The sequence below is a fragment of the Staurois parvus genome, unplaced genomic scaffold (genome assembly GCF_062004578.1).
Source record: "Staurois parvus isolate SC_StPar_1 unplaced genomic scaffold, SC_StPar_1.0 ptg001917l, whole genome shotgun sequence".
Classification (NCBI taxonomy): domain Eukaryota; kingdom Metazoa; phylum Chordata; class Amphibia; order Anura; family Ranidae; genus Staurois; species Staurois parvus.
The window spans coordinates 15,534-30,490 of record NW_028319713.1 but is presented as its reverse complement, the minus strand read 5'-3'; the positions used below and the strand labels follow the sequence as shown (position 1 = coordinate 30,490).

Genomic DNA, 14,957 nt, shown 5'->3' with positions numbered 1-14,957 from the left:
TAGAAGATGCAACTACAAAATGATGGAATCTTCAAAGAAAAACATTGAACTTTGTAAAGTATTTTAGATCATTCTGTCCACTACCCAATAAATAAAAAAGTTGACAAAAAAAAGATTAAAACGGTTTCAGTGGATTTTATTCACAGTTTACATTTTCATAACTACAACAAATTATAAATAAATAAATATTCTCAAGTCACAAAGCTGTTATACATTTATTCTATAGAGACCTTTATGGAGATTTTCTGTTGTTGTTACAAAGCAGCAGACGGTCCTGCAGGACTTCCAACATTTTATATAAGAACAAATCATTAGCCGGTACAAATGTCTTCATGTAAACCTGAGAATATTGTGTAGGTACTCCGTACATGTTCTCCTTTTAATAATTCCTTAGAATGGTGATTGTTTAAATCGATAATTATATCTCTGCTCTATAGTAATACATGTAAACAGACAAAAAAAAAAGAATAATATGAGGAATCAGACAGAGATTTCCTCTTTTACCCTCGTAGGTCTATCAGACCATCCACTGACCATGAATGCACTGTTTGTGGTTTTCCTTCTGATCTATCTGATGACTCTTATCACAAACCTCCTTATATTTTTCTTGGTCCTCACTGACCACCATCTGCACAACCCAATGTATTTTTTTCTTGCCAACTTGGCATTTCTGGACATGTCCTATTCATCAGTGACCGCACCGAGGATGCTCTATGACTTGGCCACAAAAAGCCGATCAATATCCATTCCTGCCTGTACAGCCCAAGTCTTTTTCTATCTCTGCTTTGCTTGTTCAGAATTTTTCCTACTCTCGGCTATGTCCTACGACCGCTACATTGCCATCTGCCGCCCCCTACATTACAAACAAATGATGTCTTGGAGGGTCTGTGCTCGTATGGCCTCCATGGTCTGGGTTGTAGGATGTTCTGTCTCATTGGTTTATACTTTACTTTTGTTCAGGTTGTCCTTCTGCAGAACATCTTCCATCCACAACTTCTTTTGTAACCTTCCACACTTGTATCAGATTACATGTACTGACCCCTTCATAAACATGGTGGTCTTATTCTTAGTATGTGCTACTTTTGGATTAGGAGCCTTTCTTATGACCTTTCTTCCATATGTCTATATTTTTAGTACCATCCTCAGAATCCGTAGTAAGACTGGAAAGAGGAAAGCATTCTCCACCTGCACCTCACACCTCACCGTGGTCTCCATCTTTTATGGCTCCTTAATTTTTATTTACTTTGTTCCATCTTCCAGCAATATGGTCAGTTTAAATAAACTGTTTTCAGTCATATCTGCCCTCATTAACCCATTGCTGAATCCTCTGATCTACAGCCTGAGGAACAAAGATCTCATGGAGGCACTTAGGAGGTCTTATTATCACCTAAAATGAATTCAGGTTTGCTGCTGAAACTAAAATGGTAAAATTTTAAACTTTTATATTTCTGGAAAATGTTTAGATGACTAAATATCTTAGCAATGTCTTTCACAAATGGTAAAAATGTTGGTTGCTCTTTGTTGTACCCAACCTATTCATGACCAATGGTCACTGTAATCTTGATGCCCTGACCACATTCTTTTTTTTTTTACTTTTTGTGTTTAACTTCTTTTTTTATTAATTTCAAATACATTAAATACCAAAAATACTTATACAGGGAAACATTAAAAAAACACTTGACATGACATAGGAAGGAGGACATACAAGAAGATGCATTCTCAAGAACCCCCAAACTCTTCTTCCTAACGATACTTTTATTTCCCCTTTAAAATGGAACAGAAAGAAAGGAAGATAACTCCTAGTTTTGAAATACTATTTGTTCCACCTAGGTTTATCCAGGAGAGTTCTTAGATCCACCAGACCTTTTATATCCAACTTACCTCCCCCCCCCCCCAATCATCTCTCATCCTCCACCTACGTTCGTGTTTTGTGACTTTACAAAATAATCACAATCGTGATTTTTTTCTCTTCTCTCCCTTTCTTTTTTTTCCTCCATCTTTATAGTGTCACCCCTCCCCCCCTTCTTCAAAAAGGCCACATTTTACAGGATGTGTTGGTTAACGTCACAATAACTCTCTGACTAATTTACCTGCCAAAATATTTTTTACATGTTTTATAAACATATAAGGCTTTTAACTAACATAAAAACTTCATAAAAGTTGAGAAATGTACAATAGTATAAAAAAATGTAGTTTTAGTATAATTCATGCTTAAATGATTTCACGTAATGAATGCTCTTCCAAATATTGTCACCAAATTGTTCATGTTTTTATACATGTATCGAAGTGGTATGGTCAATAAACAAGTGTGTACATTTTAGGCATTCTTCATTTTCCACTGGAATGGCAGGAAGGATGGTAATGAATGAACGTGTCCTGAGTGTCCAATCTGTAGATGGTGGGAATGTCCCTTTAAGGGAATTTCACAGATTTATAAAGTTTTGATGCCATTTAGTGCGAGCAGAGAGTAATTATCTCTAAAGTCGCGCTCATTCCACCATCACATTTGAGATGCTCCTGGTGGTAATGAGGGGAAGATAAGACTTTTTTTTCCTCTATGGACAATTCAGTTGACTTTTCTGAGACATTGTTCTATTGAGGGCATTATTTTATTGAATCCCAGCGATGGCGTTATTTTCAATTTAAATGGTCAATAAATCATAGTTTTGTTACATTTTCAACAAACATTTGAAAAATTCTAAACAAAAGGTGTTTTCATTTTGGATGGATCGAATTATATCCGCTCTCAAATTTTGGGGTGATTTCCAAAATGTGTTATTGATTGAAGAAGCACATTTATTTCATGTATCCAAATGGCTCTGAATTATAAAAGAAGAATTTCCATTTCACAGAATTGAATGACTGAAGTAAATGTCCATTGTCTTCCACTGTGTGCCGCCCAAGTTCTATATCAGACCCTTTGAGTGTGGTATGGATTTTAAGGGGGAACCCAATGCAAAAGTTTAGGGAAAAAAAAGAATGAAATCCCCCAAAAATCTCTAGTAGACCCTTATTAGAGCATGCAGCATGGCTGGCCAGGACAGACGGGGTGAACCCACCTCTTGAACCACACCAGGTCACATGCCCTCCACATGGGGAAGGTACCTTTTAAGGCTTACCCCCCAGAAAAGCACCTTGTCCCCATACTGATGAGATAAAGGGCCTGTTTCCCACAACCGCAGCCTGGTGTTTGAGGGGGACTGTGGGCAGGGGGTTTACCAAAATTTTGGAACCCTCCTTAAAAATACAGGTGACCTAGATACTGGATACCCCCCATGTGAATGTGTAAGGGGTTGTTAGAACCGCCTAGCAGGGCCTCTAGCAGTCCACAGGACAGGATTCCCCAGGGCGCGGAGTCTAAGCCCCAGTCTGCTTGTTCACCAGGGCCCCTGATGGTGGGGATGGGCTTGAAGCAGACAGGGACCAGGTCGCGGCCCCTGAGTACACCCGCCTGTGGTAGAGGGATCCGCCAGAGGTATATGAAGGTAGAGAGCCTGATGTGAAGAGACGGAAGGCTGGATCCGAGCAGGATGGATGGATGGATGGCAGAGTAGTAAGCGTGGTCAAACGGGCTGGGTCAGTAACAGTGGGATCAGTGTAGTACAAGGCGGCAGGCAGAAGAATAGTCAGGTCACTCGCTGGGGTCGGTAACAGGAGTTCAGATCAGGTATGGGGGTATCCAGAAGAGAGGTCAACTAGCCAGGGGGTCAGAGCAGGAGAAGTCAGCGGAGGTCAGGTTCACGCAAGGTCAGCAACAAATCTCAATAGCAGGCACACAGGAACACAGGAGCAAAGAACATACGGCAATGAGTGTCAGTGCAGGGCAGGTTTAAATAGTGCGCCCTGCCCTGCAATTGGTGCCAGGAGAGCGGCCGCGATCGCGAGTGCGCCGTCCAGGATTGAATGGATCGGCGCTCCGCGCATGCGCGGAGTCACTCACCGCCACGATCCCTGACATTGCCCCCCCCCCCTACGGGCATCCTCTGGATGCCCAACCGATCTCTCCTCCGTGGGTGGCTACGATAGAACTCCCGGACCAGTCTAGGGGCGTGAACATTTTGGGCCGGTTCCCACAAATTCTCTTCAGGGCCATAGTGCTTCCACTTAATTAGGAACTGTGTCTGACCGCCTCTTTTCCTGCAATCAATGATTGCCTCAACCTCGAATTCTTCCTGTTCGTTGATGGTTATAGGCTCTGGAGGCCTGGACCTTCGGTCCGGGAAGGGATCTGGCGTTGCTGGCTTCAGTAGTGACACATGAAACACTGGGTGAATCTTGAAGGTTCCTAGGAGTGCCAGCTCATATGCCACCTCATTGATCCTCCGTTTCACCTGGAATGGGCCCATAAATTTTGGTCCCAGCTTTTTCGAGGGGCAAGACATCCTCAAATTGGTAGTAGCTATCCAGACCTGGTCTCCTGGTTGCAAGCTTAGCTCACCCCTTCTTTTCCTGTCGAAGGCCCTCTTAATGTCCTCCTGGGCCTTTGACATGGCTTCTTGAAGTACCTTGTTATTGGCGGAGAAAAAATCCAGCATATTCTGTGTTGCCGGGGTCAGGTAAAAATGTTGGGTGAAACTCGTAATTAGCGAAGAATGGGGATTGCCCCGTAGCAGAATGCTTCGCGTTATTATACGCGAACTCCGCCAATGGCAGGAGTGCCAGCCAGTCGTCTTTGAGAAAAGACGTGTAACATTGCAAGTACTGTTCCAGCGTCTGATTTCTCCTTTCTGTCTGCCCATTCGTCTGAGGGTGGTAGGCCGATGAAAGAGACAGCTTGATTCCCAGAACCTCGCATAATGCTCTCCAGACCTTTGAGGTAAATTGGACCCCTCGATCCGAAACAACGTCTTCTGGAACTCCATGGAGTTTCACTACTTCCTTCATGAAAATCTGTGCTGTTTCCATAGCTGAGGGCGTATTCTTTAGTGGCAGGAAATGGGCCATCTTTGACAACCGATCCACGATTACAAAATCACAGAGTGATCTTGAGACAGTGGGAGCTCCACTATGAAATCCATAGAGATCATCTGCCATGCCCGATCCGGTATGGACAATGGTTGTAGTAGACCCCAGGCCTTACTTCTGGTGGGCTTGCTTCTCTGACACGTGGCGCAGGTTTTCACATATACAGTAGTTCACAGTCTTTCACCATGTTTGGCCACCAGAACGTCCGCTGGAGTAACTCTAGAGTCTTCACATTTCCAAAATGTCCTGCTAGAGGATGATCATGGCAGTGCCCCAGCACCAAGGTTCGGACCTCCTCAGGTACCATGATTTGCCTTTCTTTCCAAAAGAGACCCTCCTTATTCTGTAGAGATACCCCAGGTGGGCTTGGCATTCCTATTGATGCGGTTTGAAGCCTGGAGCGTAGCTCTGTCTGGAGGGCGAGGAAGTTTCCCGTGGACAGGATGGTGTCTGGTCTAGGAACTTCTTCTGGGTTCTCAAACATGCGTGAGAGAGCGTCAGGCTTCGTATTCTTGGACCCGGGTCTGTACATGATGTGGAACGCGAATCTGGAAAAGAAGAGTGCTCATCTTGCTTGGCGTGGTCCCAGACATTTGGCTGTCCTCAAGTATTCCAGATTCTTGTGGTCAGTGAAAATCAAGATTGGATGTATGGCCCCTTCCAGTAGATGCCTCTACTCTTCCAGTGCTGTTTTGATAGCCAGAAGCTCCCGGTCGCCAATATCATAATTTCTCTCCACAGATGTCAACTTCCTAGAGAAAAATGCCACCGGGTGCTTAATTTCCTTGGTATCTTTTCGCTGGGACAGGATGGCCCCAACTGCGTTCTCCGAAGCGTCCACTTCCAAAATGTAAGACAGGGAGGAGTCAGGATGGCTAAGAATAGGGGCAGTAGTAAACAGCTTCTTCAAGGTCTCAAATGCTGCTTGAGCCTCGGGCGTCCACCGGAAACAGGTTCCCTGTTTGGTGAGCTGAGTAATGGGAGACACGAGGCCTGAAAAGTTCTTGATGAACTTTAGGTAAAAGTTGGCAAATCCTATGAAGCGTTGTACGCCCTTCTTGTCTGTGGGTACTGGCCATTCTAAGATTGCTGAGACCTTTTGGGGATCCATCGCAACCCCCGTGGTGGAGATGATCAGCCCCAAAAATGCAATGCTGTGCTGCTCGAAGCTGCATTTGTCAGCTTTCGCATACAGCCCGTGTTGGCGTAAACGTTCCAACAAATTTCTGACATGACCCCTATGGTCTTCCAGAGAAGGGGAAAAGATCAAGATGTCATCCAAGTAAACAACCACAAAAATGTCTAGATAATCTCGGAATATGTCATTAATAAAATGCTGAAATGTGGCTGGGGCATTGCACAGTCCGAAGGGCATGACAAGATATTCAAAGTGCCCAAATCTTGCGCGAAATGTAGTCTTCCACTCGTCCCCCTCCCTTATGCGAACCAGGTTATATGCGCCCCTCAAATCCAATTTGGTAAATATGGCTGCCGTCTTTAACCTTTGGAACAGTTCCAGGACCAAGGGAAGGGAGTAACGATTCTTGATCGTAATCTTGTTCAAGTCACGGTAGTCGATACAGGGTCTGAGGGACTTATCTTTCTTTTCGACAAAGAAGATTCCCGCTCTGGCCGGTGACGTGGAGGGGCGGATAAACCCCTTCTCGAGGTTCTCGTCAATGTACTCCTTGAGTACTCCCAACTCTCGCTCAGATAGGGGGAAAATCCTTCCGAACGGAATCTCGGATCCGGGTAGGAGGTCGATGGGACAGTCATAGGTCCGATGTGGAGGGAGAATGTCAGCACCCCGCTTACTAAAAACGTCTAAGTAGTCGTGGTAGGCCGGGGGGATGATCTGGATAAGCTTGGCGTCCCTATTGATACTTAAGAGCGACTGGGGAACCACAGAGGTTGGGGCATAACAATGTTCCTGGCAATAGGATGACAGGAACTGGACAGACCCCGTCTTCCAATCAATTTGGGGGTTTTGTGCCCGCAACCAAGGGAGTCCCAACTGGAAACAGAGGGGATGCGATAGCATCCAAACGAAGGAACTCCCGGTGATAGTTACCCACTGTAGTACGGATAGGTGGGGTCACCCGGTCCACCAGCCCTGACTTAATACGTGACCCATCTGCCAAAAAAATATTAAGCCCGTGTTCCCTGGTCTGGAGAGGAATCCTCTGTTGGGTGGCAAACTCTAGATCAATAAAAGCAACTACAAGCCCCAGAATCGATAATTGCTGTTGCTGACACAGTTCTCCCTGGGAGTTGAAAAGACACGGGTATGGCTAAGTAATTGGCGTGATTACTACGTTTAGAGGAAACAGTAGAAAAAATGGAAGCACACTTACCCAATTTTGCTGGGCAAGAACGCACCACATGATCTGCTCCCCCACAGTATAGACATAGATTGTTCGCCCGTCGTCTCTGGCGTTCCTCCACTGATAGTGATGGTCGTGCCAACCCGAGTTGCATAGGTTCTGGCATTCCCCTAGGACCTAAGTTCAGGCCTCCTCCTGACAGGATTTGGACTGGAGTGCGGGGTAGTACCCATGTGGGTCCTTGTCCCGGGCTTGACCTCTCTAACCTACTTTCCCGCAGTCTGCGGTCAATCTGTATGGCCAGGGTGATGAGATCTTCCAGAGAGTTGGGCAGGCCCACCCTGGCTAACTCGTCTTTAAGTGATTCAGACAGGCCCATGCGAAACTGGTGGCATAATGTGGCATCATTCCACCGGGTGTCCCCCATCCAGCATGTGAACTCAGATGCATACGCCTCCGCTGCCCGGCGGCCCTGCCGGAGAGAATACAGGGCCGATTACAGGGATCGTCATATAGGACTACCATCGTGTTGAAAAAGTCAGTCACGGTCTCTAGGTGGGGATCGTGGGTCTCCATCAGCTGGTGATCCCAGCCCTGAGACTCATCCAGGAGTAAGAAAATGATGAAACCCACTTTCCCTACTTCAGAAGAAAATGCCCGGGGCTGCAGACTAAAGTACAGCTGGCAGGCATTCCGGAAGGCCCTGAATTTCGTTTGATCCCCGTTGAAGCAACGGTACATGAGGTTCCGGTGGAGGCAATGTGACTACTGCCTGGCCGGGAGGTTCTTAGGGTTCTCCTGCTGCAGCGGCAGAACCTGAGCACTGAGGTGAAGCCGCTGGTGCGGCCAACATCTGAATCCGGCCATTGAGGTGTGTGTAACCCTCCTGCAACGATTTGACGGCTTGTGTTAGTGTCGCCAAATGCTGACATATGTCTTCCAGTGGGGATGGTCCTCTTCCAGGCTCCGTCATGGCCGTATGGTTCTGTTAGAACCGCCTAGCGGGGCCTCTAGCAGTCCACAGGACAGGATTCCCCGGAGCGCGGAGTCTAAGCCCCAGTCTGCTTGTTCACCAGGGCCCCTGATGGTGGGGATGGGCTTGGAGCAGACAAGGACCAGGTCATGACCCCTGAGTACACCCGCCTGTGGTAGAGGGATCCACCAGAGGTATATGCAGGTAGAGAGCCTGACGTGAAGAGGCGGAAAGCTGGATCCGAGCGGGATGGATGGATGGCAGAGTAGTAAGCGTGGTCAAACGGGCCGGGTCAGTAACAGTGGGATCAGCGTAGTACAAGGCGGCAGGCAGAAGAATAGTCAGGTCACTCGCTGGGGTCGGTAACAGGAGTTCAGATCAGGTATGGGGGTATCCAGAAGAGAGGTCAAACTAGCCGGGGGGTCAGAGCAGGAGAAGTCAGCGGAGGTCAGGTTCACGCAAGGTCAGCAACGAATCTCAATAGCAGGAACACAGGAACACAGGAGCAAAGACCATATGGCAATGTGTGTAGGTGCAGGGCAGGTTTAAATAGTGCACCCTGCCCCGCCATTGGTGCCAGGTGAGCGGCCGCGATCGTGAGTGCGCATGCGCGGCCGCCGCCATCCAGGTCTCAGTGTCCGCCGGATTGAATGGATCAGCGCTCCGCGCATGCGCGGAGTCACTCGCTGCCGCGATCCCTGACATTGGTACATAATAAAAAAGAAATAAATAAACTACAATTTAAGTCCCTTGACGATCACATTGTCCATGTTCCTCGTTCATTGTGAATGACTTCACCAGAGAGACCCCGCCCCTTCGCTCACATTTAGCAGAAGGGACCAGAAGCTGTCATTTGCTGCAAATTGGTAACTGGGTCAGACATATTGGTGGGTCTGTTAATTTTTTCTTTCAACACGTCAATGGGTTGGTGGGAGTTGTTCAACACGACTGACTAGGTTCTGCATCGCTGGACAATGGAATTGACGTTCGATTTACATTTTGTGCCTTTTTTTGGTGTTTTTTTTTTTTGGACTAAAAGATTTGTTTTTTGACTTGTGAAGCAGTTTGTGTTGAGCTACTATGTATATATTTTTTGAATAAGTAGGGTTACTATGTGTTATTCATATGGAGGGAGGTATCTGGGTCCCTTTTATTTAAAGGGGTTTTCATATTTTAATAAGCTCCCCTCGGAAAGGTACCCGCCAAATTGAGGACATGGGGCATGGCATAGTTCAGAGGTCTACTTGAACTTGTCTCCTCCTGTTCCTGGCCCACCAGGCTGCATACTGCATACTCAAACATCTAGTATAGTGTAATGGAACCGGTACCCGACCGCACTTGGGTATATTCCGTTATACCGCAGCTTCCCCGTCCGAACACCATCCACGGACCACACCTTTTATATTTCAATATTTTTATTGAGAAATAAACATATTAAAACAAGATGGCTAACAATAAAAGAAAAGAAAAAAAAAAGAAAGGGCCCACCAACAAAATGGAACCAGATTCAGAATCATAAACATAATACTGGTAGGTAAAAAAAAAAAAAAAAAAAAAAAAAAAAAAAAAAAGAAATTTAGCAGATAATAGCATTACAATGCACATGAAAAAAGTCAAAGCCATCAAAATATACAAGTTTCAAAGATCAATAAACAACAATTATAGCAAAATAGACCAAAAATAACAAAGAAAAATAAAAATGTTTAACAAATAGTAGGAAAAGAGAAAAAAAGAGGAAAAATAGAGAAAGGAGGGGGGGGGGGGGGTCAGCTGCCAGACACTCACGATACAGTAATATAAGCAATCCAAGGATCCCAAGTCCTCTCAAATCTGGACACATCATCAGAGACGATACTCGTCAGTTTATCATTAACCATTATCCAGTTCAGTTTTTGTTTCACCCTATCCAGCGGGATCAAAGATTGCTTCCAACTCCTAGCTATAGTAATGCGAGCCGCCAATAAGATATATACAATTAGTTTAATCGATCTTTTGGGAACATCAGAGGGTAGTATATTAAACAAGGCTACTTCCGGCGATCTACGGATATTAATTCCTGTCACTGAGTAAAGAAAATTAAATATGCGGATCCAGAACCTACTCACGACTGGGCATTTCCACCAGACATGGAACATAGTACCCTCTTGACCACAGCGTCGGAAACAGGCAGAAGAAACGGAAGGATACATAATGGCTAGGCGAGCAGGGACCAAATACCACCGAAGTAGCGTCTTGTAATTAGATTCAACAAGATCAGTGTTAATCGAAATCTTCGATAAGGCATGGGCCGCCGTCCGCCAGGTATCCAAATCCAATGAACTATTTAAATCCCGTTCCCATAAAGTCATGTAAGACAATTTTGTTAGAGGATCAACCAACAAAGCATAAACAATGGACAAGCGACCCCGCATTACCCCACTCGCCCCACAGGAGACCTCGAGGGAAGTAAGCGCACAAGGTTCTGTGAGTAGTCTAAGTTTGCTATCAATAAAAGAGCGAAGTTGATGGTAACGAAATATCTCTCCACGAGGCATCCCACAAAAATTCACAAAATACTGACGAGACCGAGGGCGAACCCCATCTAAATAATCACCAATACGTAGCAAACCCTTATTAATCCACCATTGGAACCCCGCGAAAGACAAACCCGGAACAAACTCAGGATTACCAAACACCGGAGCCAACGGAGTATGCGGAGAGAAAAAAGGTTTACGAGCTCGCCATCTATCCCACACTGACAATGAATAAGATAGAGTAGGACACAAAATAGGAGGGCGCAATCTATTGGGAAGCCACATGAGAGTACCAATAGCATATGGACGGCACGAAAGAGCCTCAATCCCAACCCATTGGGGGACATATCCCCTGGCCGTAGTACAAGATAATTGTGCTATTTGGGCCGCCTGAAAATATGCGAAAAGATTAGGGAGTCCCAAACCACCATGCCTCTTCAAAGAAAACAAGGTAGATTTGTTCAGCCTAGGGCGCTTTCCCCTCCAAACAAATCTGGAGACTGCAGCCTGCAGGAAGACTAGTTCTCGTTTGGGAATCAAAATTGGTAACGTCCTAAAATAGTATAATAATCTAGGTAGGAAGGTCATTTTAATAGAATTAATTCTACCGAACCAGGAAAGAGAAAGATCCTGCCAGGCTAATAAGTCATTCTTAAGTCGCTTGAAAAGCGGGATATAGTTGGCCTGGTATAGCGTCGATACAGATTTCGTAAGAAGAATCCCCAGATAGGGGAGAGAACCAGGAGCCCACTGAAAAGCAAAGTTTTCCCGGCAGTAGCGAACCTCTGAATCGGGTAAAGAGATATTCAAAGCAACAGTTTTAGAGGAGTTGAGCGTAAGACCGGAGACCTCAGAAAAACGATGAAACAGATGGAAGAAACCAGGTAGAGACGTTCGAGGATCAGATATATACATAAGAACATCATCGGCAAATAGGGCACATTTATGAACCCTTTGACCACAGATAACACCCGATATAGAGGAATCAGCGCGAATAGCAATCGCAAGAGGTTCCATCGCCAATGCAAAGAGCAACGGAGAAAGAGGACATCCCTGTCTAGTTCCTCGCTCGATCGAAAAAGGAACTGATTTATGTCCACGAATGGATACCTGAGCTGACGGGGTAGAATAGAGGGCCCGCAACAACGTCGTAAAATAAGGGCCAAACCCAAACCCGTCCAACGTTTTAAACAAATAATCCCAGGACAGACTGTCGAATGCCTTCTGAATATCCAGTGACAGTAGAAAAACATCCCTTTGCGACGATCCATCCCAATTGGACTGCACAGCTGACAGCAAAGCTATAGTCCGCCTAATTTGGTCCGATGTTTGTCGACCACTTATGAATCCTGATTGGTCATCATGAATGTATAAGGCCAAGAAGTTATGGAGCCGTAAGGCCAGGATTTTAGTAAGAATCTTTAAATCACAATTAATTAAAGAAATAGGCCGGTAATTGGAGACCATAGCGGCATCCTTGAAAGGCTTGGGAATGACACTAATGAATGCCTTATTTTCCTCTGGGAGAACCACACCCCCCTCCCGCAAATAATTAAAGTACAGGGCCATATGGGGTATCAGAATGTCCGGGAAAGCTTTATAGTAAGTATTAGGAAGACCATCCGGTCCCGGGGCCTTGTGAGAGGCCAGGGATTTCACCGCATTCCCAACCTCTTCACAGGAGATAGGTTGTTCCATTAGCTCCCTATGTGCCTCCTGGAGGGGGGAAAAGGAGATAGACTCCAAAAAAGCCTCCAGAGAGGAAGAAGAACAGCCCCCCGTGGGCGAACTATAAAGCTGAGAGTAAAAAGACTGAAATTTGTGGAGGATCTTACCCGGGTCCTGGGATAACGAACCATTGTCCAGTCTGAGCTTGGGGAGGGCCGTCTGGGAGTGTCTAGGAGTCAGCTTGCGTGCCAACAAGGTGCCAGGTCTGTCCCTCCACGTAAAGAATTTATGATTAGACCAACGAAGTTGTTTATCCGCAGTGGTAGTAAGACATAAATTAAGTTCCAGTCGGGCCTGGTCAAGTTTAAGTAACAAATCAGAACTGGGATGATGTTTATGTTGAGCAACCAGGTCAATATATAACTGAGTTTTAGTAGCAAGTAGGTCAGTTCGGGCTTTTTTTAAACGAGAAGAGAGTTGAATAATATAGCCCGGACCACACCTTTTAAATCCCTCAGGAAATAGACAGCACCCAGCTCTTCTTAATACAGGAAGCCAACTCTTTATTTTAACACAAAACACAGGATATATACAGAGGGCGGGGAAACACAACCAGGAACAGGAAATACATCATCACCCCTCCCCATCCCACCAAGACACAGAACAATGGGATGAAACACATGGCAAAGGACATTGACCAACCCCCACACCAATACACAAACAGTACATCCCATAATAGTTGGCTGGACAGGAAGACACAGCACAATGGGGGGGAGCACATGGAAAACAGACAATGGACAGCCATGTGGCCTAGACAAAGGAACACACACTATACACAAGACTCAGACATTCACATACACACCCTGTACCCCTTAACAGGCACAGGGTGGGTTAAACATAATGGGAATTTGGGAAGATGACACAGAGGTCCCCCCACCCAAAGTCACTCCCGTCACATATAGATTTTGGGGGGATTCCATGCTTTTAGTTCTCTTTCATGGGGTTCCCTATTAAAATTCATATCAAATCTAAATGGACTGGTGTGATTTTTGGGGAGAACCTATTACTTTTTTTACACAAATCTGCACCCTTTATCCAAGCAGGGGTGAGTCATGGGTTCCCATTTAGCAGCAGTATTACTAATATTACTACTGCCACTTAGGAGATACCTTCCTACTGCTAAATGTTTTTATGCAGGTGGGGGTTTGGCCCAACTGAACACCCATTTAGTTTTGCAGTTCACCAAACTTTCAGACAAACAAAAATCAGTTTGAATATTTGGACTGAACCAGCAACTCTTCCCTATAACAGAACAGACTGTCCTCCTGGATTGTGAAGATTTTCTATCTGAAATTTTTTAGTAGCTGGGTGGTGATTGTAGCCGTATTAGTGCACTTGTGACAGAAACAATTGAGTACGGACGTGATACTTTTTTTATTTGCACTAACATACAATTTTGAGGACGAGCTTTTGGGGTATGTCCCCTTCTTCAATTTCTTTGGAAGTAGTACAGCCTGGACCTTGAAGAAGGGGACACTCCCCGAAAGCTTGTCCTCAAAATTGTATGTTAGTGCAAATATAAAAAGTATCACGTCAGTACTCCATTGTTTCTGTCTTTTAGTAGCTGAGTGAATTTCCAACAGTTTGGACCATAGATGTTTTTTTTTTTAACTGGCAATACATTTACATGGAGAATAAATAGTTTAAATTTGAAAAGAGAATCTCATAGAAATTAGTGGTCTTATTTGTGTGGGTGGGTCAGACTCTCCGTGGTGTTGGTAGACCCTGGCATCCAGGCACATGTCCCAGACCCCTTGTTGGATGTTCCAGGTCTCTGGTCTTCAGTGACAGTTTGGCAGAGACATTCATTGACAGTTTAACATTTGAAGATGCAGCCATGGAAGGTCCTTCTTCCTTGGCCTCTATACCCACCATTCCTTTGCCCTCTCTTGATTCCCTTGTCATGGGTGATACATGGAAGCTACCAATGTTAAATTCTTTTTCTGAAAATGCAAATTTACTGAATTACTTTGTGTCCATCTCCAGCAATATGTTTATTAAAAATAAAATCTTTTTTTCGGTCATATATCTCCTCACTTAATGCTTGACTCATTTTCTATTTTGTATTTTGTTTTCTATTGCCTGACGATTAGCGAATTTCAAAGAAGCCTTCAGAAGTTCCTTTTATTACTTAAAGTTACCTGAAATTTAAACAGGGCTAATTGAAAGTTGAATCATTTTTTTTTTCGTTATCTACACAGGATAATATGTTCAGTAAGAAATCATTGTTGTCAGTCATACAGTTGCAAGAAAAAGTTTGTGAACCCCTTGGGATTACGTGGAGTTTTGCATGAATTGGGCATGAAATGTGCTCTGAAAATCATCTAAGTCACAACAATAGAAGAACACAGTCTGCTGAACATAATACTACACAAACATTAGATGTTGCCATGGTTTAATTGCACATAACATGTAAACATTCACAGTGCAGGGAGGAAAAAGTATGTGAGGCCC

General features: G+C 44.9%; 1 protein-coding gene across 1 annotated transcript; it reads left to right on the top strand.

Moving 5' to 3' along the window:
- The first annotated feature begins 472 nt into the window (after positions 1–472).
- Positions 473–1,396, top strand: LOC149433804 (olfactory receptor 5B12-like). Its single transcript, XM_089664413.1, has one exon. The coding sequence runs from the start codon at positions 473–475 to the stop codon at positions 1,394–1,396; it is 924 nt and encodes a 307-aa protein (XP_089520539.1).
- Positions 1,397–14,957: the final 13,561 nt, after the last annotated feature.

What these genes read in the sequence shown, in the direction of transcription:
- LOC149433804 (XM_089664413.1), top strand. Translation starts at nt 473, where the DNA reads ATGAGGAATCAGACAGAGATTTCCTCTTTTACCCTCGTAGGTCTATCA.